The sequence below is a fragment of the Tyto alba genome, unplaced genomic scaffold, assembly GCF_018691265.1.
Source record: "Tyto alba isolate M040663 unplaced genomic scaffold, T.alba_DEE_v4.0 Super-Scaffold_22, whole genome shotgun sequence".
Lineage (NCBI taxonomy): Eukaryota > Metazoa > Chordata > Aves > Strigiformes > Tytonidae > Tyto > Tyto alba.
In genome coordinates, this window is record NW_024881296.1 from 38,617,125 (window position 1) to 38,640,999 (window position 23,875).

Consider the following 23,875-nt stretch of genomic DNA (forward strand, 5'->3'; position numbering starts at 1 on the left):
GTACGTATTAAATCTATGTAAAGGTAGAGGATAAAAGTGGGAAGCTGTGCTCTGGTGAGCCCTAATGAAAATCGGTGACATAGAACTTCCACAGCATTTTCTCTGCTGGTCTTCAGTGTGGATAACAAAAGAGCAGTGAGAGATCTGCTAAAATTTCCAAGAAAGCCAAAGATCATCGCTGTTAATTCAGAGTCTGTGTTTGGCTTGGTGATGAAGATCTTACCCACATCCCAAAGGGGGATACATACAGCCCCAAAACATTAGTTTAGAGTTTCTGTTAGAGTACAGCTGCAAAGGGGCTGCCCAAGGAAAGGGTATGCTGTCAAAAAGTTTCTTCAATAACAAATTTTTCACCTGGACCGTGGTTGGGGGTCTTTGGCTGTGGTTCCTCCATTGCAAAAGCAAGAGGTTGGGTTCAGAGAGAGGAAGAAGAGCTCTTGCTGGAAGGGTGCAGCGCAGTGGCCATGCAAGGCAGATTGGGGCTGCAGAAAGGTTTGTCCCCTTAGTACTTCTGTGTCTGGCCTGTGCCGAGATGTCCTCCTCTGTGGCACTTGGGCCATGCCTTGTTGGTTGTTTATTTGGCACGACTGAGGCTCTTCGGCACACGTCAGCCCATGCCTAGGATTAGGATTAGGACTGCCCGAGGAAGATCAGAGCTGCCGAAAGCAACTTTTAGGCTAAAGTTTAAACTTCGGGATTAGTGTTAGGATTAGGCGGGTGACAAACTGTAGAGCTCCAGTTCGAATAAAGCTGCAAGGGTCTGCCCGAGAAAAGACTTGTCTCCCAAGAAGTGTTTTGTCTGGCCCATGAGTGAGGGGCTTTGGCTAAGGCTCAGCACGTACCTTCCATTATTCAGGAGTCAGCATGCTAGGGATTTAAGAGAGAACAAGCACAGTGCTCCAGTGTAAGGGGGACAGGGTTGTAAAAAGCTGCCCAAGGAATGGTAGGCGGCCAAAAAAATGTTTCCCCCAAGAGCTCTTTTCTCTGGACCATGACTGGGAATCCTTTTGTTTGGGTTTAACTTTGAGTGTTGGATAGAGTTAATTTCAGGAGACAAAAAGAACCTGTAGTTCCCAGATTAGCTGAGATCTTCTGTACAATCTTCAATATCTACCTTGAATGAGTGCATTGCACTGATATGACCAGAAAGGGATATTACATTAACGGGAGGTAACAGAGGGAAGAAAACTCAATTTGCATACTCTTTTTTGGATGGGGATATTTGTGTTCTTTGTTTTTCCACCTGGGGTTTTGTCTTCTTCTAGGCACAGTGCCAGGCACTGTAAACATTACCAGTGGTATAGCGTTGCAGAACTTTGCCTCTCTATCTTTCTTTGCTTTAGTGGTTCTGTCAGTGGCTATGCAGCATGTGACAATGTGACAACCCTTGGTCCATGGTACTGTTGCCGTCTTCTGTTTTTCATCTTAAAAGTTTCTGCCGTATCTTCCTGCTTTAAGAATAAAAAAGTGCAGAAGTAGAAGTAACTTTTTTTTCTTTTTTTTTTTTTTTTTTTTTTTTTTTGGCAGATTTTTATGTAGCAAAGCACAGGGAGACACAAAGCAGAGCCAGGTAAATGGGACTTTGACATTTAGACAGAGATCAGCAGTGCATTGCACCCTGGAGGACAGAGGGCTTCTGAGCAAAGGCAGTGATGGACTTCTGTTGAACTCACGACTCCATTTTAATTCAAGCTGGACTGAATGCAGGAGTGAGTGTAGGTGACGTGATCTCTGTTTCTTAAAAAAAAATGCCCTTCCAAGTATGACCTCCAGCATTCAGCTTGATGGATAGCTATCTTTGCTGGAAGAGAAGGATCATAGAATGGGAGTACGGGTCTCAGCACAGTCAGGGAACATTCCAAGACAAAGCCTGCTGTGATCCATGGTGATGATGATCCTGTGATCAAAAACCTGCCAGTGGAATTGATGGCCAATAGAGATGGGGCAACTACACTGTGAATAACCACAACAAACCTCACTGGTATTCTAGTACTGGGTATCATTTGCACCGAGTAAGGGCTGTGTTTGTTATGGACCTACGTGAAGGTCATCTTTGCTGTCTCCGAAGTCCTTCCTCTATATGGTGGCCAGAAGTGACGTGGATGTAGCCTGGAATTTTTAATGGAAGGATTCCTGAGAGCTATAAATGCTGTTGGAAACAAGGGATTTTTTGAAGAAGCTGCTAGAAAAATCTCCAAAATGCAGATCTGGCATCCTACACTGAAAAGGGTGTTGGGGTGTTGGATGCAGTGCTGGCCAAGGGAGCATGTTCCGGGGTCTCACTGACGAGAAAGCACTATTGCTGTGCTAACTAGACATTGCTGTGCTGGCAGAAATGGAAATTTATGCCCAGGTTTGAAGGCACTCATTTGTGCCATACCTGGTAATCTACTAATGCTGCGTTGACAGTCGTCACCCAAAGTGATCTGGCTGTGAGCTGAAGTTCAGAGTGAAACTGTGTATGAATTGCTAATTCAACTTTCTCCTGAACCATCTAGAGCCAGTATAGCACAGTGAAGTCGGAGAAGGTTCTGGTTAAATAACCTGTGCAATGGATAGTGCTTAATGTTTTAGTTCTGTTTTTCCAAGTGTTTTGTTTCAAAACTCTAATCTATAAGCTACAAAGCACAAATAGATTTACTGAGGATTGGGTGTTGGTTTGGTCTGACCTTCCTATGCTGCAGAACAATATCTCATGGTGAGCAATTATTTTGATTCATTATTACTCTTTAGAGTACTTTTTCCTCTAAGATAGATACACACTTTTGGATGAAGTAAAATATTAAGCCTTTTGAAGCATAAGTTCAATTGCTAGAAATTGAAATAAGCCTTTCATGCTTTATAAAAGGAATTTAGACTTCCATTTATAATGAAAATAGTACTTTAAAGTCAGATGTTCTTTTGTTAAAAAAAGTGAGTAGCAAATGAAATTATTTGCTTTGAGGTTAAGGGGTTATTTTTTTCACAATCACTATTGCTTTTGGTACTGTATGATTTTTATTGCAAACCCAATGACTTTAAAATAAGAATCCCTTATTCAAATGCTATTAAAAGTAATTTTCATTATATTTTTCTGAAACATTTTAATCAGATCATATAAAGTCAGACAAATACGGTAATATCAAATATGTGTCCACTTTTCACTCTCCATAATAATTGCTTCCGTTACACTTACCTTCTCAAATACTGTAGCTCTAATTATCTTATTTTGCAAGTCAGGATCTTTTTAACTGCTAATTTTATTTGGAGTCAGAACCTACATGGAACATACCCTCCATATACCCTTTGTGGTAAATTCATATCTATTTAAATGAAGTTTTTCCAACCTAATAAAAATAAACATACAATTTAAAATATTTTTAAGTCAAAGAAACAGATACATATGCCTAAGTGCAATATGTGCTTATGTATTTTTTTCCCAAATTGTAGTCTATATTGTAGACATGATTTTAATACTATTTTAAATTGTATCTCCCAAATAGACCAACAGTTTCCTCTTGTTGCATACATTGTATTACTACTCATGTTTTCAGCTTTAGCAATTTGAATTGCTAGCAGTGTACGTACAAATACTTGGTCATAAAAAGACTATAATTTTGACTGTCTTTAGCATAAAATTCAACCTTGCTAACAATGCATTGGAAGCTCTTTTGGCTTTGGTACACAATGAAATCCTTTTGAAAGGATGCTATCCTCTTAAGCCACGAGGGAAGGAGATACAAAATTAAACACCTCTTCTTATATACTCTTACGAGAATCAGTCACTTTGGGCAATACTAAGTGATATCTTATAGTTCCAGGAGAAAAATATCAGTTCAAATTTTTTTCAGATCATATAGTTTGTTATTTTTCAGATGTTATTCTCAGAGCAGGTATATTTAGACATTTCAGAAAGATTCCAATTAATTTCTTAGGGCAGACAGATTTTCTTCGGGGCTTGAGTAGAGTTGGACTTGTGCTCTGTCCTCTCATTCCTTTGACAGGAACCTCAGTCAAGGATTTGAACATTTATTGATTACTTAGTTTTCTACAGTCTAATTAATGAATTAATTCCTTAGTTGAATTAATGAACATGTTTAACTAATTAAAATTATTACTAACACATTCCGACTTTCTAATGAGATTCCTTTCCTTGCCAAATATGTATCAAGGCCTATTTTATCCAAATCATATTCAAGTCAGAGGACAGGAATGCAGTCCAGAATATCTGGATTTCACTTTCTTTTGCTAACAAAGCATATTTAGTGTGGGTTAGCACCATCTGTATTTGCCTCTTTTATTTCCTCTTTATTCATACAAAACCATTTTTCATTCCCCATGCTTGCTCAGCCAAGGCGTCACCCAATGTTCTCATTTATTTCCTTCATTCCTCTTGATGATTACAAGCCTTGCAGATACTAAAGTAGTTTGTTGATGACTCCTTCTGTACTTTTCACTAGTAGTTGACAAATCAATTAGTTAACTGAATGAGCAGCTTACGTGTGGTGCAATACATTGATTTATCTTAAAAGTTTGCATAATAGGTTTAGCTATGATTAATTTAAAAGGAGTTCTCCTATGAGTATATGGCATGTTTCTGGTAACTACTTATCACCATTTGCTGCAAATAAGGGGTGAAGCTAATCTCGGATGGAGCTTTGTATGTTTGTTGGATGGAAGCTGGATGCTGCCCCAGTTGATAACGATGACTCGCCTTAGTCCTCTTTCCATTTAATTTACACTCAGCACAAAGCAGCAAAACACCTGAGCAGCACCTTCAGAGGAGCAGACTAAACCTCCTGCTTGAACAAGTCCTTGTAAACTACAGGGTTTAGTGAGAGAGGAAAAATATGTTTTAAAAGGCATACATAGGAGTAGATTTTCACAGAACATGGATGTTGGGGTGTTTGCAGTGACTTGAGGGACATATTGTTGTTTTTTTTTTTTTTTTTGTCTGACAATAGCGGAGCTGAAAAATCGCCAGTAGCTCATGTGAGGTATCGATGTGGCAATGGAATGGGGAAGGCAGCAGGGTGGTTTACATCGTACTGAAAGCCCTTCTGCAGTTTCGGGGATCTTTTGACTTTTAAGACATCAGGATGTTAGCACATACCCGCCTCTCTACATAGTTCAAGTGGCATCAATGGACTTGGCATCAATTTCTGCCAGAGTAGCCTTGGCAAAATTTCTTGGCGAATTTTTCCTGGGACAAGACCAGTCTGCCACTTCTGAATTCTTGGGTCCCTTGAAATCAGTAGGACTTTCCATCAGCAGTATAATCCAGATTTCACTCAAATGTGTACGCAATATTTTCTAGCAGTAAATTTGCTGTGTAGTTCTTGTTGGCTTTTTTCCCCCATGCTATTGGAATTTAATTATCATAGCACAGATTATTTTTTAGTAAATATGCAGCATGTTTATAAAAGCTAAATTGTCTTCTTGGTATGTTTCACTGACTGGTGAAATCAATGTTTTTTTATTTGTTCAGATGGTTTTTTGGCCCAATCAAACGAGCAGATGCCGAGAGACAACTGTCATACCCTGGAAACCAGGCAGGAGCCTTCCTGATCCGAGAAAGTGAAAGTCTAAAAGGCGAATACTCACTTTCAGGTATATTCTAATTTTTCATCTTGGGCAATGTTTTAAAAATTTTTCAGGTGAACTGAACTTTTTCATTTTTGAGAATGATAAACTGTGGGCAAACAGTGAGCAAAATTAAATTAAGTTCCTAATAGTATTTCTTTCCCAGGAGATATATAAAGAAAGCTTGGCAAGAGTAATTGTTTTACTAACATATATTTTATAGGCTTTTTTTTTTATTAATATGCTCAGAACAGAAATTAACTTTCTAATGCTCAGTACTTCCAATGTGCCAACTGCCTTAAAATAAAAACTATTTTCATTATTAAAATGCCAGAAATATACATTACAGTTATACACTGCTGTTCTGATTAGTACACAGAATAAGAATTAAACCATGTTGGCAGATATCTGCAGTTTAAGAAAATGAGATTTCTGCTAGAGCTCAGCCTTAGGTTTATATTTATTTGTTTTCAGGGGCAAAAGGATAGGAAGATCTTCCAAGCTGTACTTTAGAATTAATCATATTTCATTGAAAAGTTAGTTGTAAACATCAATAAAAAGTTACATTTATGATGATGATGGGTTTTGAAGTATATTTAAAGTCCTTTGTTTGAATCCGAAAGGCTATCAAATAAGGACAACTACTTGATAATAATTTTACTTACTCCCATATATGTACATGTCATCTTTTTCGTGTCATAGATATTTGCCATATTAGATAGTAAACATGATTGTTCATTGGTTGTTTTCTGTGAACATTTTCTATAAAACTTGTCATACAGGTGTGAGTTGAGAGTATAATGTTGTCCCCGAGACAACAGGACTATACCCCTAAACTTCCTGATGTGCTCTACCTCTATAATTCCATACGCCAGGAAAGATTCTTGGTGTTTGTGAACAAACCATAAATTGTCACGTGCAGAATTACGTCAGTGAAATGAGAGGCACCTCGTGCATAACCAGGTTCTTTCATACTGACTCCTCTCCTGCCTGAATGTTTATGTGTCAGTCACCTTCTAAGTATTACACAGAAACACATTAGGCAGCTTAATGAACCTTTGACACATTCTTGGTTTCTCTTTGTAAATCATGAGGGAAGTTTATATACCTGCAGCGTCTTGTGGTAAAGGGCAAGTTGCTTTTTATTGCCAAGGTAAAGAAATATATGTTGCCCGTGGAGTGAAATACAGGGAAGTTTATGAAATAAATATGATATTTACAGTTCTGGGAGAGCTCATTCTATAGTCTTCAGTTTGCCCTCAGGGAAGTTTGTTCTTGACAAGAGGCGCTGATAAGAAAATTAATATCAGCAAGGAATCGGCTCGGTTCCGGACTGTGACAGAACTGACCCCTGTGCGTGCACCCTTTTATCCAAAGACTGTATTATAGCCACAGACCTTTCGAAATGCTTTCCCTCTGTGTGCCAACTTAGCCTTGTCTTACAGTGGTTTCAGCTTCCTTCAAGTGTTCTTCATCAGTGAACTGATTTCATTCGAGGACTGGGCCGGACCGATAACAGCGTGGTATAATCCAGGGAGGACAGACAGGCCCGTATTATCTGCTTAATGCTGGCACTTGAATACATGACACCTTACTGAAAATCAGTGAAAAATCTTGTGCTTGTGCACCTAAGGGTGGAAATGCAATTTCTTTGTATTATTCTCCAACCGTAGACTTCTAGGAAAGATTAAAAGTCTTAATTCCTTACCCTGCATCCTGAATACTTCTCTAACAGGAAGGCAGCAGTTTCTTCTTTAAATTGTGAGGTACTGCAGAGAAAAATACAAGAGAATGAAAACAAATATTAGGCCAGCATTTGTGATAGGATGAGGTCATCCTTTGATGCTGCTGTCTATTTTTTTTCCTATACATATCATGGATAGAAACTATATTCTATCTGATTTAGTATATTTGATTCAGTTACTAAAGCTTGTGGTAGACATTTTTTCAGGTGTCTGTATAAGCTTGTTTGGGAACAGGAGGTTTCACGATGGCTGATAACAGCAAGATATGAAAGCATCAGTGTGGATTTCTTCCCTGCTGGTTTGTTTGATGAAGCAAGAGAAGAGTGGTGCTGAAGAACATAATATACGTGGTGTAGGCAAGGCTCCAGCCACAGGAGCCAGCCCTCCTTCACGCACAAACATGGGTTGTCCTCTGAGCATGTATGCATGTGTCTAGGTGTCATCTCAGATTTATTAAACATTTGTGCTCTTTTAGGCAAAGAAAGAGAATAAACTCTGAAACAGTCTGTAGATAGAGAGTAGTAATGACCTGTTTTACCAGTGCTGCTAGATCTTTTAGCAGCTTCCCAGACTTGAACGGAATTTAGACTCGACATGCTGCTTCATCCTGAGGAGCTAAATAGTATTTGCTCCTTACAGAATGGGCTTGACTGAATCATGTCTGTTTGTGTTGTGCAAGCTTTTTTGCTCCCAACCTACTAGTATACATAATGCTCTAGGCATTGTATGTCCAGAACCTCGTTACTAATGTCTACTTTTGGGAGAGCTAGTGCATTCTAAAGTGAATGATGAAGTGGACTGTGCTGTAGGGAGTATTAATTGGAAGGAGGGTTGTCTAATCCACCAGATGCTATGGAGAAGACAGTTTTCCTGACTCTCTCCTCTTTACTCCATCAGAAGGAGTTAGGAGACACTCAAAGCTGAGGCGGAAAAACCAGTGTTTTCTTGAGGAACAGTGGTTCAGTAGTATTTCTTTTAAAAGGTCTTGGATGGCTTCTATCTCTATGGTAGCTGATACACTGACAGTGAAGAAGTCACAATCTGATATTTGGGAATATGTTCCTAATTTCTGTTTCCAATTTTTTTTCAGTGCAGAAAGAATAGACCCCCCCACACCCCCCAAACTCCCATCCTCTGTAGGACAGGTTGGGTTTGCCCTACCTTCTGTTGCTGTTTTGGTTTCATTCCAGCGTAGATGGAAATGGCTAGAAGAGTCACGACCTGGCTTTCAGAATGAAGGTCTTTAAGAAAATATTGTCATTCTCCATCCAGCCTAACATTTAAGTGTAATAAAACTAAAAAGGAAAAGAAGTAGAAAAGGAAGACAGATTTTTTACCCAAGTACCCATAAACTGATTTGATGACTTTCACAGCTTGATTTCATACTCTTATGGGCAATGTATAAGAGACTTAACGTTAACGAGGAAGACAAATGAAGCTCCTTAGGAAGAAAAAAAAAGAAAAAGAAATAAACCCTATCTTTCATTAAAATTACACTTTTCACTGCTAACTTGCCTTGATGGGAAACCTCACAATTTGTAAGATTTAGATGATAAATGACTGTTTAAATTGAAAACAAAAAGTAATGTTCAAAAAGGTTTTTCTCATCTGTGAATGGTTAAATGGAAAGCTCATCAAATCAAATAGGCCACTGAGATGTGTTGCTATCGTTTTAAAGCGTTTGACATTTTAAAAATAGGTTTTCCCATTTTAAAAATGCACATGTTGTCAACAGATTTTTATGTTGATGACTCCAGCATCTGGTGTGAAATGTTTTAAATTTTAAACATGTTGGTGCCATCTTAGACATTGCCTCTTTTTAATTAAAAGCCATAATTTAGATGTGCTCAGCTTAATTGAGTGTCATTGCCAATGATAGCAGGAGGCTCTCTACTTCCCCCCTCACTGAATAATGGCATCTGAAAGACTGATTGCATTAAATGACAATGTAAATGGTTTGTGTTTTCTTCATGATTTTTTTTTTTTTTTTTTTTTTTTTTCCCCCATGCTCCTACAAAGATTGTGTGGTTTCCTCTGGGCCAGATTGGCTTTCAGCATAGGGAAAACCAGGTCATTGTTGAAGGCAGCGGGCTAATAAGAGTGGCAAAATCATGGCAGTAGCAGGTCGAACGATTTCGGATCGGCCCCTGCACCCCTTCTGTGCCGGTGAGGGCGATCTCATAAACCCACCCTCCCCTCACACCCCCCCCGGGCCCCGAGACCAAGCTCAGCTCCTGCCAACCCCATTGCTCTGTTTGTGCTGGGGGAGGGCTGCTGCCAGCAGAGCCGCTGGGACGCTGGTGGTGGTGGTGTCCCAGTGTCTCCCTGATTCACTGGGTGAAGATGTTGACTCTGCTGATGCCACCGTCAAGTTTGCTGCCCCGGGCAAGTAGTTGTAAATTATTTTATTCTCATCCTTGGGGTGGCAAAATCGACTTCTGCATGGCCCAGCCTTATGGAGACGGCAAGCAGGGAGAGGGGGACGCTTCTGTTAAACTGAAACCGTGAGGAAATCTAATGGGGAGCCGAGATTCTTTTGGGAAGGGCAAGTTGAGGAGAAAACCACCGCAGGCGATCCGGTCCCGTTTAGCAGTCTGGTGGGGGCTGGGGTGACTGGCAGCTCTGGGGGGGGGCTTATGGCGAGCTCTTGCCTGAGTGCCACACGCTCTGTGTCGCGTTGGGTAGAGGAGCAGCACCTGCGCTGCAGCGCTGTGAGTGCGCGGCGTGGGGCTGGTACGGCCAGACTCAGCCCCGGGGTACGAGCACACAAACCCCGCGCTAATCTCAGCTGCTTATCACAAGGAGAGATGGTATCGGTGCAGAAATTTTCTCCAGCTTCTCCACGCACATCACCACCTGTCCTGGATACTGCCGGTCATAAGGCTTCATGCAAGGCTCATTTAAGAAATTAGAGCATGCCCTCCAAACCAGCTCTTGCATTAACATTAGCTGCTTCAGAAGTAATAACTATAATACTGCTAATGAATAAAGCAGGCAGTCAAACTACCATCACTTGTGATATACAGCTGAGACCGGATCAACGCAGTCATCCTGCTGGCCTTTTGTTCCGTGCATCAGAAATAGCAATTCATTTGGCCACGTGCACTTTCCTGTGAACTTTGGAAAAGTCATTACATTTTCAGTCTTGTTATTACTGAACTGCTCGCTCTTTCATTTTTCTTCAGCCCCCTTTCCAAATGATGCATCACAAAATGATACGTGCATTTTATAATTTAAATATACTAATTGTGGGTGTTAAAATAAAAAGAAATGACATTTGAAAAATGTGACATAATTATCTTTATACTCTGGAATTATATTTACAAATGTTGTCATTTCTGGTCCTCATGCAGAACTTTAAATTCTCATGTCTCTATAAACGTTACCTGTGGCAGATAGAAAATCCCCTAATATTTTCAACAGCTCCTATATGCCCTCTGGTGGCCTGGAATGACAATCGCACAGTAGAGTAGAAAAATACTTGATCATACGTGATAATATTTGAAGAAAGAGAGATTTTCCTCTTTAACTTAATCACTTGAAGGGTGAGAGAAATTATATCTTACATCAGCTTTGTTAACCGCATGCAACCAATATTTTTATATATTTTTTTCTACATAGAATATGTAGCTGCATATTCTTCTGTTATTATAACAAGTGATTGCCAAAATTCATGCAATGTTACAGTATCAAGGATCTGTCAGCGGTTATGTCTCCAGAGGAGAGCCATAACATTTTTTCTGATATTTAAATTTTCAAATGCACAAGACTGAGGCTGCTTCTAGGATTGAAAAATTTTTTCCATTCATTTATTTATCTAAGAGTACCCGCCAGTCACCATGACCAAATTGAATATGCTTGCTGGAATTTTGGCTACGAAAAGGTACACGGGAGGTAAACAGCAGAAGGCCTTTCCCCCAGGCCTCCCTTTTGCTTTTCAGACTTTTGCCTTGTGTGAGGATCCTGAGAATGGGACAGTGGTAATCTCTCAAATCAGTGGGTGCAAGGAGCAAGCTGGCCTGTTGGAAAGGTGTAATGTTGGGTGATGAGTGCCAGGATGGCAACCGGAGCATCCTCCTCCCCTTGAAAGATCTTTCTGCACTCATCATGGAGAAGCACCGCATTGTTTCATTAAATGCAGGGTGGGATACCCCTCTGATTTTTCTCCCCTTTTTTTCACCTATTGCTACTTGCCTTTTTCCAGAGTGTGGTGCTTCACATTTCGTCCTGCTCCAGTGTTTCTCCTTCTGACCATTCCCCAAATTCACTAGATGATTCCTCTTCTGTTCGGCTCGATTCTCGATTTCACTGGCCCCCACCCTAACTGGGCAGCCTGTGTCCCTCCACCTTGCTCCCACGCCAGCTCTAACAGGTGGCAAAACCACATGTCTACACTTTCAAATACTTGTCTTTCACTTAATCTCGTTACAGTTTGGTACCATTCATTGAGCTCTGAGCATTTTCCCACCTGAATTTCCTGGGATCGGAAAAACCTCCTTCCATTGATGCATCTACCTTCTGTTTGAGATGCAGAAAATTTATCCTACTTCTTAAACATCTTAAGTTATGCCTCATATGGTTAGGATTCCCCGTTACCAGCCAGGTTCATTGTGGAACACTTAATATTAGAGCTAACAGCTGTGGCACTGGTAAGAGCTAAATCAGTTACCCTTCAGTACGTAACATAAACTCTCCATTGCCCGTTGGAAATGGACGGTGGTGTCTCAGCCATGGAGCGTCGTGCCTAATGACATCCCACAGAAGTGACTAAATCCCTTTCCAGCTCTTCCAAACTGCCCTCTCTGCTGATGCTCAGCCTGCTGGTGCTGCTACTGATATTCCCTTATAAAGCAGATCCCTAAGCTAATGGCCTTCAAGTGTTTCTAGTTGTGCACTCCCGCTAGCAAAAAGATTTTTGAGCATTCACCCTCGATATATGTTTATTTATTTATAAATTATATACATGTACTACTGTACTGATAGATTATGTACGCTATAGAACATCAAAAAAAAAAAAAAAGAAATTAAAAGAGGATGATAAAGATGAAATAACTGTATTTGAAAAATATTTATTTTATTTATTAATGGTACAAAAGATACTTATTTCCCCCATCCCAATGGATTGTCTTATGCACTCCCTGGGTTGCACAGACTCTGCTTCAGAGCCATATGTGACGGACACATCAGAAATGGCAATTACAAGCCTAATATTGCTTAAATAACGCAATAAGTGAGTGATAGTGCATTTTTTTTTTTGTTGATCTCCGTCCTGCTGCTGGTCCAGGCCTAGCCCCAGCGTACGGTGGCCTCAGCTTCTTTCTGACACCTGTAGAGAATGCTCTGACAGTCGCAGGGAAAGACACTGCATGTCATGACATGCAGGGAAATAACCTACAGGAAGCGAGGAGAGAGAAGTCTTGTTGATTAGGAAACAGCAGATTAGAATAAAACACATTTCAATGGAAAGGAGGAGGTATCAACTACTTGAAACAGAGCATTATTGGCCTGATTTTTATATATTCCAAACATGCAGAAAACTCGGTGAAACCCGTGGAAGATATGGGTGCTTCTCAGAGGATCACAGCCATATGGAGGGTGTAGCTGTTTGCTCTAAAATACCTGACAGCCCAGCACCTGCTATTTGGAATGTTAATGCTCATAAATGAAATATTAAAAACTGATTAAATGATTACTGTGAATTAGATGATCCTGGCTGATTGTGGTGTCCTAAAAGATGGAAAACAGGAACTGCCTCACAGAAGATGTATTTTTGCATCAGCTCTTATGGTGCAGGCAAGAATCTCCAAACCTGAATGGCTGAAGACCAATAGACTGGACGTGTTAAGCTGTCTAAACAGTGGGCGTTGATTTGAAGGAGATTTTTTTTTTAATAGTTGCAATCTTTGAAAAGAAAATATTTTATTTTAAGGTCCTCATTTAGGAACCTTGTGATGGTTTGGCCATAAACTGTATTCTACCGCTGCTATAACTCCTGGAAATTTAATATACTTAAATCTTCTTAGTTTTTGATGGTGTATCTGTGAAGCACTATCGGATCAGAAAGCTGGATGAAGAAGGCTTTTTCCTAAGCAGAAGGAAAACTTTCAAAACTCTGAATGAGTTTGTTGACTATTACAGTAAGAACAGTGATGGCCTCTGCGTGGTGCTCGGAAAGCCATGCCTAAAGGTGAGAGTGGATGCTACACTGTGCAATGCAGTTTTTGTAAGCTAAATCTCATCAGCTCTCAGTCAGAAGGTACAAACCCCGTATCTGCTTCTACCATTTCAGAGTGTTGATGATCTGCTTATTTTCAGGAAGTTCTGGGTAGTGCTACAGTTTCATTCTTGAAGCAGACGTGTTAATAATAAAATACCATGCCATTTTTAACAAATCATTGTGTGGCTGGAGGAGAAAATATGCCAAAACATGATTTATGAATACCTTTTTATAAATGTATATGGAGATGAAATCTCCAACTTCATAACTCTAGCTGTCCATAAGTAATTACTGAGACAAAACCACAAGGTTCAGGCAAGCAATGCGTCACTGTTCAAAAAGCTCGCTAGAGGGATGATTTCTAATTTTTACTTTTAATGTCAGGATATTTTCTTTAGAGTGTTTCTTGTTTCGAACAAAAAGTACTCGGGATGTGAGCTGTATTTTATGTTCTCAGCTCGCTTTATCGTGTGTGTGTACTCTAAGGAAACATTATTTATATCAGTTGTGACTTTACATGACGTAGTTAACAAGTATTTGTATATGCTGTTGAAAAAATACTAGAAGTCTCAATTATTATATTATTTATTTTCTTTTACCAGGTACAAATTCCTACTACTTTTGATTTGTCGTATAAAACTGTTGATCAATGGGAGATAGACCGACAATCTCTGAAATTGTTGAAAAAATTAGGATCAGGTCAGTTTGGTGAAGTATGGGAAGGACTGTGGAATAATACCACCCCCGTGGCAATCAAAACATTAAAACCAGGTATGTGAATTACTCTTTAATGCTAATAATGTGAAATGTTAGCAAGGGTGCTCTCTTATTTTTGAAATGCTACTGAAAAGGAAGCCTTTGCATATATGCAACCATTCTTAAAATCCATGCACTTAAACATGAAGGTTAGTAAAGCTCAAGGTCCAGATATTCTTTGGTATTTTGAATTACAATATTGTACAGTTTTCTGTTTTCGTATGAGCTGAACTCATTCTTATTCCACATCTATGTTACATAAAAAGGCAACCCCAGCAAGGCCGTCTATTTGTACAATAATGCTTATATGGAATTGAATGACTAGATCTCATCTGTAGGTGAAGTAATCAGTTTACTACTGGACTGTCATCTGCAGAATTTCTTCTAGTGATTAGATGCTGTATTATAATAATATAGAATATGTAACACAGAATATGTACTTTGTTAAGTTTGTACTTGTATTGATCTTACTATAGATTGAATTATATTTCTCACACAACACTAATACCCAGTATTTGCATATAATATAGGCTTGTTACTAATACAGCTTTTAACATTTTTCCTAATTGTTTTTCATTAACTTCAAGTAATTTGTACATTTTAAGTTGACAGCATAAAATATCTGCCAGCAGATGGCAAGAACCACATAGATAAGAAAGGTAGCCTGGATGATAAACATGGTTTTTAAGAAGAGATAACAACATAGTGAGTTGTGGTTAATTGAAAAAGCTTGTGTTGGGCATTAATGATCGTGTTCCAGGAAGCAGAACAGATTCAGATCTTTGATTCAGAATAACACCAATACGCGTGAGCCCTTCTTGAATGGTGTCCTGAACAGGGAGAAATTTAAGCATGTTTTAGGGCTGTCTTGCATCAGGATATTGTCTGTGTTTGGGGACTTGTAAATTGAAGCAAATAAGCACCTTTTCTTCTCTGCTTAACTGAAATCGGAAAAACTGCTCAGACTAAAGGCCTTCTATAATTCATGTGAAAGCATACTTTTTTCAGTGAACTGATGCATCTCCCTCGTGACCCAGTAAACACAGAAACCACTTTGAAATCTCTTTGTCCATTTCCCTTTCCTAAGACAGTATCCACTAAGACTAAACCTTTTGTGACAGGAATCCATATGCCTATTTTTACCGACTTCTAAAAGTACAAGTCTGAAATCAGTCTTTTTCTCCTTGTGTCTGACCTGAAATCTTTCATTCTACAGTACAAGCCCATTACCTCTTATCTTATACACCATGACTAAAGAGTAACTATTATTTTCTTCCTTTCTACAGCAGTGTTGTACATACTAGAAAACTATTATCAAGTTCCTCTTTGGTCTTCTCTTCATTAGGTTAAACAGCTCAACCAGATTCTTCGTGTAGCTCAGATGTTTTAGATGTCCCATTGTTTTCAGAAGATCTTTACTGGGCTGTTTCGAGGTGGTAACCATATTTTTTCCAAGTATGAAGCTAAAAGGAAAAAGAAGTATGTTCTTTTAAAGAGAGAGATTTGCTTCACATTTCTGACATGCTAGACCTCTGTTTATGCAGTCCAGTATGATGCTTGCCTTTCTTATCCATAAGACAAGAACCTAATTTGTCTGTCTGAGTTTACTTTCCCTTAATGATTTAATGCAACACCTGGGCAAGTCTGTTTTATTGTAGAAGACTGAAGAGTTCCTTACTAAAGTGTGAAATCTCTTCGGCGACATTTAAAGAAGGAAATAAATGAAGATGGAATGAAGAACAAGACTAAACTATCTTAAGTTTTTATGTTTAAAATTTATCTTTTCTTTTAGAAATCGTCTTTTGCTATCCTCTTTAAGAAAATATGTGGCAATTAGCACTCTAGGGAATGTCTTGTTTCTCATCAAACAAAATAATTAGATTTTGAACAAATCTCAATGCATACATTTCTACTTATTTTCTTTAGTGGGAAAGTGGAGCTGACATTTATTTGGTACAGCATATGCAAAAATGGGAAGCTATCTTAATTATATTTCATTTCCTCTTAATAACTCATTTCAAAACTCTAATTCAGCTTTTCCTTCTATAAAATGGGGACAGTACATATTATCAGTTCTCTGTGAAACAAACTTCTGGTTTAATATTGGATTGAATCAGAATGACAAGACTACCCAGAAATATGTGAAGCGCTAGCGGAAAGTTCCAGCTGCAATTTGCCTTCTTTATTTTTTCTTTTATTTTTTTTTTCTTTTTGATGCTGATTAGCCAAATGACTGCTACTAAAACTCCACCTGAAGAAAAGGAAGACTTAATTAATTTTATATTTGAAACAGATTTGTATATGTTTAAGGCCAAACTGATCTGTGGAGATCCGTTCTTTGACTGTTCAATTCAGTATCCTTTCAATGTCTTGCCGATAAAGCACACAGGGAACACAAGACTTCTAGAGCAATGTGAGCAGGAAAATAAGTTTTTTTCAGTTTCTATAATAATAGGGTATCCTAAGAATGCAATTGCAGAAGACTATCAAACAATAAAAAAATCATCACATAAACTTATTCAATAGGTTTTTTAGCTAAAAATTAAATTTTACGCTGGAATATAGATAATATTCACTGCAAACTCATTATTACATACGGACTAGCACAGTATAGTGGAAGAAACCCCTTCAACTGTGATACTTTTTGTAGTATCATAGTTCGGCAGGAAAAAAGGGCTTTATCAATCAATAATTTTCCTATCTCTGTTTTCTCTTTTTACTCTAGTCTGACTCCTGTTAAGGTCAAGAGTAGTAATCTCATTGATTTCACAGTGGGTTATATTAAGGGCAGACATAAGCCCCACCCGGATGCGATGTTTGGATAGCCCAGAGTCTGTGATCTAATACTGTGATAAGGAAGCCATGGAACGCACTTAGTGATGCTCAGAATGAAGACTTTGATTCTCAAAGCCATCTTGATAAATTATATAAGTAGTACTGAATCTCTTATCCCTGTACTTTGTGAACTGTCTCATTTTACAATAACAGTTCAGTCTCAAATGGAAGCATTTAACCTTGTAGTACACTTCTCTAGGAAATTATCCTCTTCTACACAGTTTTTCACCACTTGGAGTGCCCCACCGTAATCAGTTAGCACGTTGGTTTTCCATAGCTTGTTCTCATTGTTACTCATGAGGAATAACACTTCAATAACTAAAGAAAAAACCCGGTACTCTCACCCTAATCTGAGCAATAAATGCTTAGCTTGGTGCTAATAAAACTACAGCAAAGGCTAGGTCTGGTAATTTCATTCATCATAATATAAAGGTGATAAGTGAATGGAAAACATAGTAGTTCATTAGTAATCAAGAAATACATCATGTTATATGTTGATTGAAGCTTCCAATATTCACACAGGCAATATTTCAGGCTTCAAGTGTAACACACTGTAGAACGATCCTCTCCTGTTAGAATCATAGAATTGTTTAGGTTGGATGACCTTTAAGGTCATCGAGTCCAACCATTAACCTATCACCGTCAATTCCACCACTAAACCACGTCCCTAAGCACCACATCTACACGTCTTTTAAATACGTCCAGGGATGGTAACTCAACCACTTCCATGGGCAGCCTGTTACTGTGCTTGACAAACCTTTTGATGAAGAAATTTTCCCTAATATCCAATCTAAACCTCCCCTGGAGCAACTTGAGGCCATTTCCTCTTGTTCTATTCCTTGTTACTTAGGAGAAAAGACCGACACCCACCTTGCTCCAACCTCCTCTCAGGCAGTTGTGGAGAGCAATAAGGTCTCCCCTCAGCCTCCTTTTCTCCAGGCTAAACAACCCCAGTTCCCTCAGCTGTTTCTCGTAAGACTTGTGCTCTGGGTCCTTCACCAGCTTCGTTGCCCTTCTCTGAACACGCTCCAGCACCTCAGTGTCTTTCTTGTAGTAAGGAGCCCCAAACTGAGCACAGAATTGGAGGCGCAGCCTCGCCAGTGCCGAGTACAGATGAATAATCACTTCCCTAGTCCTGCTGGTCACACTCTTTCTGACACAAGCCAGGATGCCTTCTTGGCCACCTGGGCACACTGCCGGCTCATACTCAGCTGGCTGTCAACCCCCAGCTCCTTTTCCACCAGGCAGCTCTCCAGCTACTCTTCCCCAAGCCTGATAGCATTGCATGGCGTTGTTGTGACCCAAGCGCGCAACTCAGCACAATTGTTGCTTGACTCAAAGGCCTAAATCAGTTGTCTTTACACTGAGGGAGGAGGAGGCATATTTTAAATCAAAGTATTTTTGCTGAGCTGCTTTAGAGCGTACACCCACTGGAAAAGAAGGTCATTAGAACAATAGAGGAGTGTGATAAACTGGAAGTGATCTGGTAAATACAGGGGATTGAGATAGAGAGGATTCTGTTAAAATGGCTTTACCACCAGAGAAATTGTGATGTGGAACCATGCTCTCATCACCAAGCAGGAGCAGGTTAATCAAGGTAATCGCACAGGTTTTTTTCCCCCCTTCTTAAATACGTTATCCCAGAGGTGCTGCCACCATCATTGATGGGCTCGGCCTTGGCCAGTGGTGGGTCTGTCTTGGAGCTGGTGGCATTGGCTCCATCGGACATAGGGGAAACTTCCAGCAGCTTCTCACAGAAGCCACCCCTGTAGCCTCCCTGCTACCAAAACCTCGCCACACAAACCCAATACATTCTACTTCTCACCTCTGTGAATCACATAGTTAAGAATTAATAAAATCCACAGTCATCACACAAACTTCACTCACATCAACAAAAGGAATTCCCTACAGAAAAATCAAAATAACATCATCACAACAGCAACGTGGATGATTTACACACAATCTACCCCTTGTCCCTTCACCATAATTACAACTGAAATTCCCCATGAACATTCTGTTCTTCGGTCTCTAACATTATTCAGTCCATGTTTTACCCATTATCTCTCCTTATCCTTATTACAAGCTGTTGATCACTGTGACTATAAACAAAAAGCAGTAGTAATGTAATAGCTTAATTCAGATAATTTTCTTATTTGTTCACTGGTGTTTCACTCTGCTTTGGAGACATCTGTGATATTTTACCAGTGTTTACAAAACACAAGAACATCTTTGCCTTAAGGATTGTCTCCGACTTTTGAGTTGTTGACCCATGGTCATCAAAGAGGTGTAGGGATCAGCAGATAGAAAAATGGTCTAGAAGCCAGCAATTGCTGTTCTTGGCTCTGCACAGCACTGTCTTGCTGTAGGTCCCTGAACATGTCACTCCACATTTCTGTTTTTATTTTCTCACGGAGACATTGTTTTTTCTATTTAAGTGGAAATCATTGCAGCAGGGATTTGCACTCTGTCCTATGTTGAGCGTGATGGATTCTCTAGAACCTATTGTCTGGACTAGCTTGCTTCTCCAGCTGTCAGCATGTAAAGCAGACATCTATCATCACCAATTAATCGTATCTGAGAAAGTTCCTCATGCCTGTTCAAGTTGACAGATGCATTTGTCATTATCATATTGTAAAGCATCTCCCAAGCTTCTCTATTTGCATGGAAGCTGCCCAAGCATGATTCTTTTTTTCAGGAGGCTTTCCCAAAATTGTCTCTGGATTGGTACTGTCAGCAGAGGTTTTAATAATATTTTCAGTTCTTCAGTATGTCATCTCTTCAGTGCATATGCAGTGTAAAAAGCTTTGCACTCAGAAAAGTCTCCCAATCTCCCTGAACAAAGAAATTATTTTATTCCATTTAGTTTGGTACATAACCTTACACTAACTTGTAAGTTCATTGCTGTATGGTGAGTGTTGTGGTTTCAGCTGGAATAGAGTTAATTTTACTTCCTAGTAGCTAGAATAGTGCTGTGCTTTGGATTCAATGTGGGATTTGGTATGAGAAGAATGTTGATAGTACACTGATGTTTTCAGTTGTTGCTGAGAGATCAAGGACTCCCCATGTCCTCCTGCCCATGCACAGGTGCTGGGAAAATGGGAAGAAACTGGGAGGGAGCATGGCCACAGCACCGAACCCAAACTGGCCGATGAAATATTCCATATCATGTAACATCATGCTCAGGATATAAAGGAGGGTCAGCCGGGAAGAAGGGGGTTCTCTCTCACTTCCAGGATTGCAGTTTCGGAATTTTGACTTTTCCAGGATCACTAGCCAGGAATGAGCTGGATACTAGTCGGGTGGTAGTGAGCAGTCGCATTGTGCATTACCCATTTGTACTTTCTATTATTGTTATTATTGTTTTATTTTATCTCAATTATTAAACTGTTTCTATCTCAACCTACGAGTCTCCCTTGACCCCTCCAATTCTCTCCCCCATCTGCCAGGCAGGGGAGGGTGGGCGAGTGGCTGCGTGGTGTTTGGCTGCCGGCCAGGTTCAAACCACAACGGTGAGAAAGCTTCTTGAGGATTGTCAGACACCTATCTCATTCTCCTGTGAATGTGAATAGTCTACACTCAGTCTCTCATGTTATCAAAAACTCGGTCTTTTTACTGTTACTTCTTTACTGTGCATAAACTTATTCAGCAGGTCACAGTATATGCTCAGCGTACTCTGTGCATAAGTTCATTTTGTATAAACTTATTCAGAAGTCAAGGTTGCTCTGAAGTACAAGGTTACTTCGAAGTCATTTGGGAAGGTCTATTGAAAGTTGCAAAGGGTCTCTGGAGGGGATTATCAAATATTTAAGGACCACTTGCATTTAAGCCAGTGGAAACTGGAAAATAACTGACCTTTCTCTCTTATTTCCAAACTATCAGCATTGATCTTCCAATGGGAAGTTTTATCAATTCTAGAAAAAAATATTTTCGGAAGGAGGGTAATCAGAACTGATATACCTGCTTTAAGTAGGCTTAAATTAGATGTAATTTGTGGCAAAGCAACACATCATAAAACACATCAAAGAAGCATATTCCAACATTATGTTCTCAAGAAGGACTTTGGCATTTACAAAAACATTTTTCATTCAAAAAACAAATTGTCAAACCTATATTTTCTTCAGGTACTGATCAATCTACTCCCAAACTGGTGGCTTCCACAAGGGATACTTGTTTCTGTAAAAGCTTCTGTTAAGTAGTTGTTTTTTGATCAAGTCGTTTCTACTTACAGTAACCTGCTCTTCATACTGTGTTTACCACCTACAGCTGAAAACGTATATTTCATTAAAAACATATGTAATTCAACTACAAACTGAAAAAAAAATCCACAGTTATTTGGAACTCCATGTAGCATATATTTTATATATTTAATTTGTATAAACTTCCTCAAAGAAATATATTGTAACTCCTTTGCCACTATTGTGACAGACTTTATCTAACTGATTTGCAGCGAGCATGTTCACTTGTTTTTAGAGGCAGTTTTTACTTTGCTTGCCTAGTTGCTAAAACCTAATCTTAGACAAAACACTGATAAAGACATTTTTTTTATTCTTTTTTAGTTAGCATCCAATCCACTTCCTAACTACAGTATAAGAGCTAGAGGTCTCTGGTGGGGTTTAGGGCACTATCTGCTACTTGTGCTATTTAAATATATAAATGAAGTAAAACTGAAGGTTACATATGCTCTTTAAAATATGCAGGAAATACTTATTGATTTTTGTCACTGGTTTGTTTTTATTATTATTAATTACTTTTACAGTGTAAAGAAGGATTTGCTGCTATTCAGCTAATAGAATACTTCCTTCCTGATCAATTTAGTGGAAATTGTAATATGTGAAAAACATGTTACTTGGCTTCAGTTTGTCGGAAGAAGCTTATAGCATGGTTAAACTGCAAGATTCCTTGTAGGCAAACTTTGATGATGGGAACAAATCAGATTGTCATTTTCTGTGGTGTGAAGACATCCTATATCATGATCCATAGAGGTCAGGTGATTTGGTAGACCCCAAGTCAGCAAATACTTTACCCTTTTAAGGATCGACTTGTCTAATTTTGGCACCAATGCTGAATCACTAGTCGTGCTTATCCATTTACCTTTGGAGGCAGAATACTTCACACCATGCAGTTTTTCTGTAGACTTTAGAATGATTTTGAAAGCAAATGCATATATCTTGAAAAGAGTAAACAAATGGACCACAGTATTAAATCAGTATCAAAGTGAGTCCAAACCCTATAAAGAAAATCCTAGGCAATTTTTTTTTTTTTTTTTTTTTTTTTAAATCTAGGATTGGTGGAAAGTTCAAAAAAAAAAGCTGTAAATATTGTTCTGCTCTAAAGAGGGAAAGGACGTAGCGCTGGCATTACAGATATTTGGGATTTTCCACCTGGTTGTCAAAATCTCTGCTTTACCCAGACGAAGCATGAGTCATTTACTTTTCATGCAGGCCTCCACTTTCCTCTGACAGTGACAAAAGGAAATGCGTATAGCCCGTACCCGTTGAGGAGATGTATTATTGGCTGCTATCCATTCACTGATGGCAAGGAAATCCATTAACTTTCACCATCCCTCCTAATGGCATCCTATAAAGTGTTGTCAAATTGGACCCCATGGGATTGCCAAGGAAAGTATGAGGATGTGGGGGAAAGGAGCACCTGTCCCTTGCAATAATCTTTGCTCTCACAAGCTGCAATGTCAAGTGTCCCTTTTTTTCATGAAGTCTAGGTCAGAAGCATTTCTGAGTCATTCCTCTTGCACTGATGCAAGGATGTGGATTCACACATCATTGCCATGTTTTGGGAAATAGGTTGGAGCACTTTTCAGGAGGTGACATTCAGAGTAGGTGTTGGGTGAAGGTGGCCCAGGCTGATTTGCCAGTTTGTTCTGCAGAACAGATTTTCTGGTGGAGTTTTATTCCTGAGCCATTTAACATCCTCCCAGCATTTCACTTCATTTAAACATCCATATTTGGAACAGAGCCAAACTCCCAAATGAACCTTGTCAGTTACCTAATGTTAAAAAAAAAAAAAACAAAATAAAGACTCTTACTTTTGCAGCCTTGGCTTCTCAAATGACTCAGTCTGATTACACTAAGAAAAGAGTTTGTTTTTAAACATGGCATAGAGCAGACTAGACTTGGGTAGATTTTTTTCCCCCAACCTTCACGATAATCTTTTCTTAATGATACTATTTTGATTTGGGAGGAAGGAGACATCTGAGTAGTTGGGTAATTTCACATTTGTTTGTACAATTATTGTGAAGTAGATGTTATTTACAATCTTCCTCAAATATCTGAGAATATCTGATCACTACTGGATCATTCATAGAGAAAGCTTTGCTTCTTTATTTGTGCACGTTTTTTGTAATCAATCCCCTATTCAGGACATATGAGCTCTAATCCTAAATTCGCCAATGACTTTAGCTCCCTGTGCCATTTCTGTATTCTTTCTTTGACGTAGTTTATGCATTCTTTTACTGTGTACATGACTAGAACTAGAGATATTATGACATTATGTAACACTTAAAAAGTTGAATTCATTAGGTGTTAAAATATTTCTGCATTTAAGGCAGTGTAAAATTTCTGTTACAGCTGTGATACATTGGTATTTCTATTAAGGTTGCTGTTATATGAACATTATAAACAGTTATTCCTATTTATATATATAAAATGCACACAGCTACTTATATGCTAAAATGATTCCAATGCTTTCAGGTTTTGATTGCTGAAGCTGAAAAAATAGCACAACAAATTCTTATTGCAGCACT

The 23,875-nt window shown here is 39.0% G+C and overlaps 1 protein-coding gene across 1 annotated transcript in view; it reads left to right on the top strand.

Annotated features, from left to right (window-relative positions):
* FRK (fyn related Src family tyrosine kinase) overlaps positions 1 to 23,875 on the top strand; it is a 55,040-nt gene that overhangs the window by 17,913 nt on the left and 13,252 nt on the right. The window contains exons 2-4 of the mRNA XM_032992898.2: positions 5,468 to 5,589; positions 13,331 to 13,494; positions 14,127 to 14,295. Of these exons, the coding sequence (XP_032848789.1) occupies positions 5,468 to 5,589; positions 13,331 to 13,494; positions 14,127 to 14,295 (455 nt within the window). The remainder of the gene's footprint in view (positions 1 to 5,467; positions 5,590 to 13,330; positions 13,495 to 14,126; positions 14,296 to 23,875) is intronic.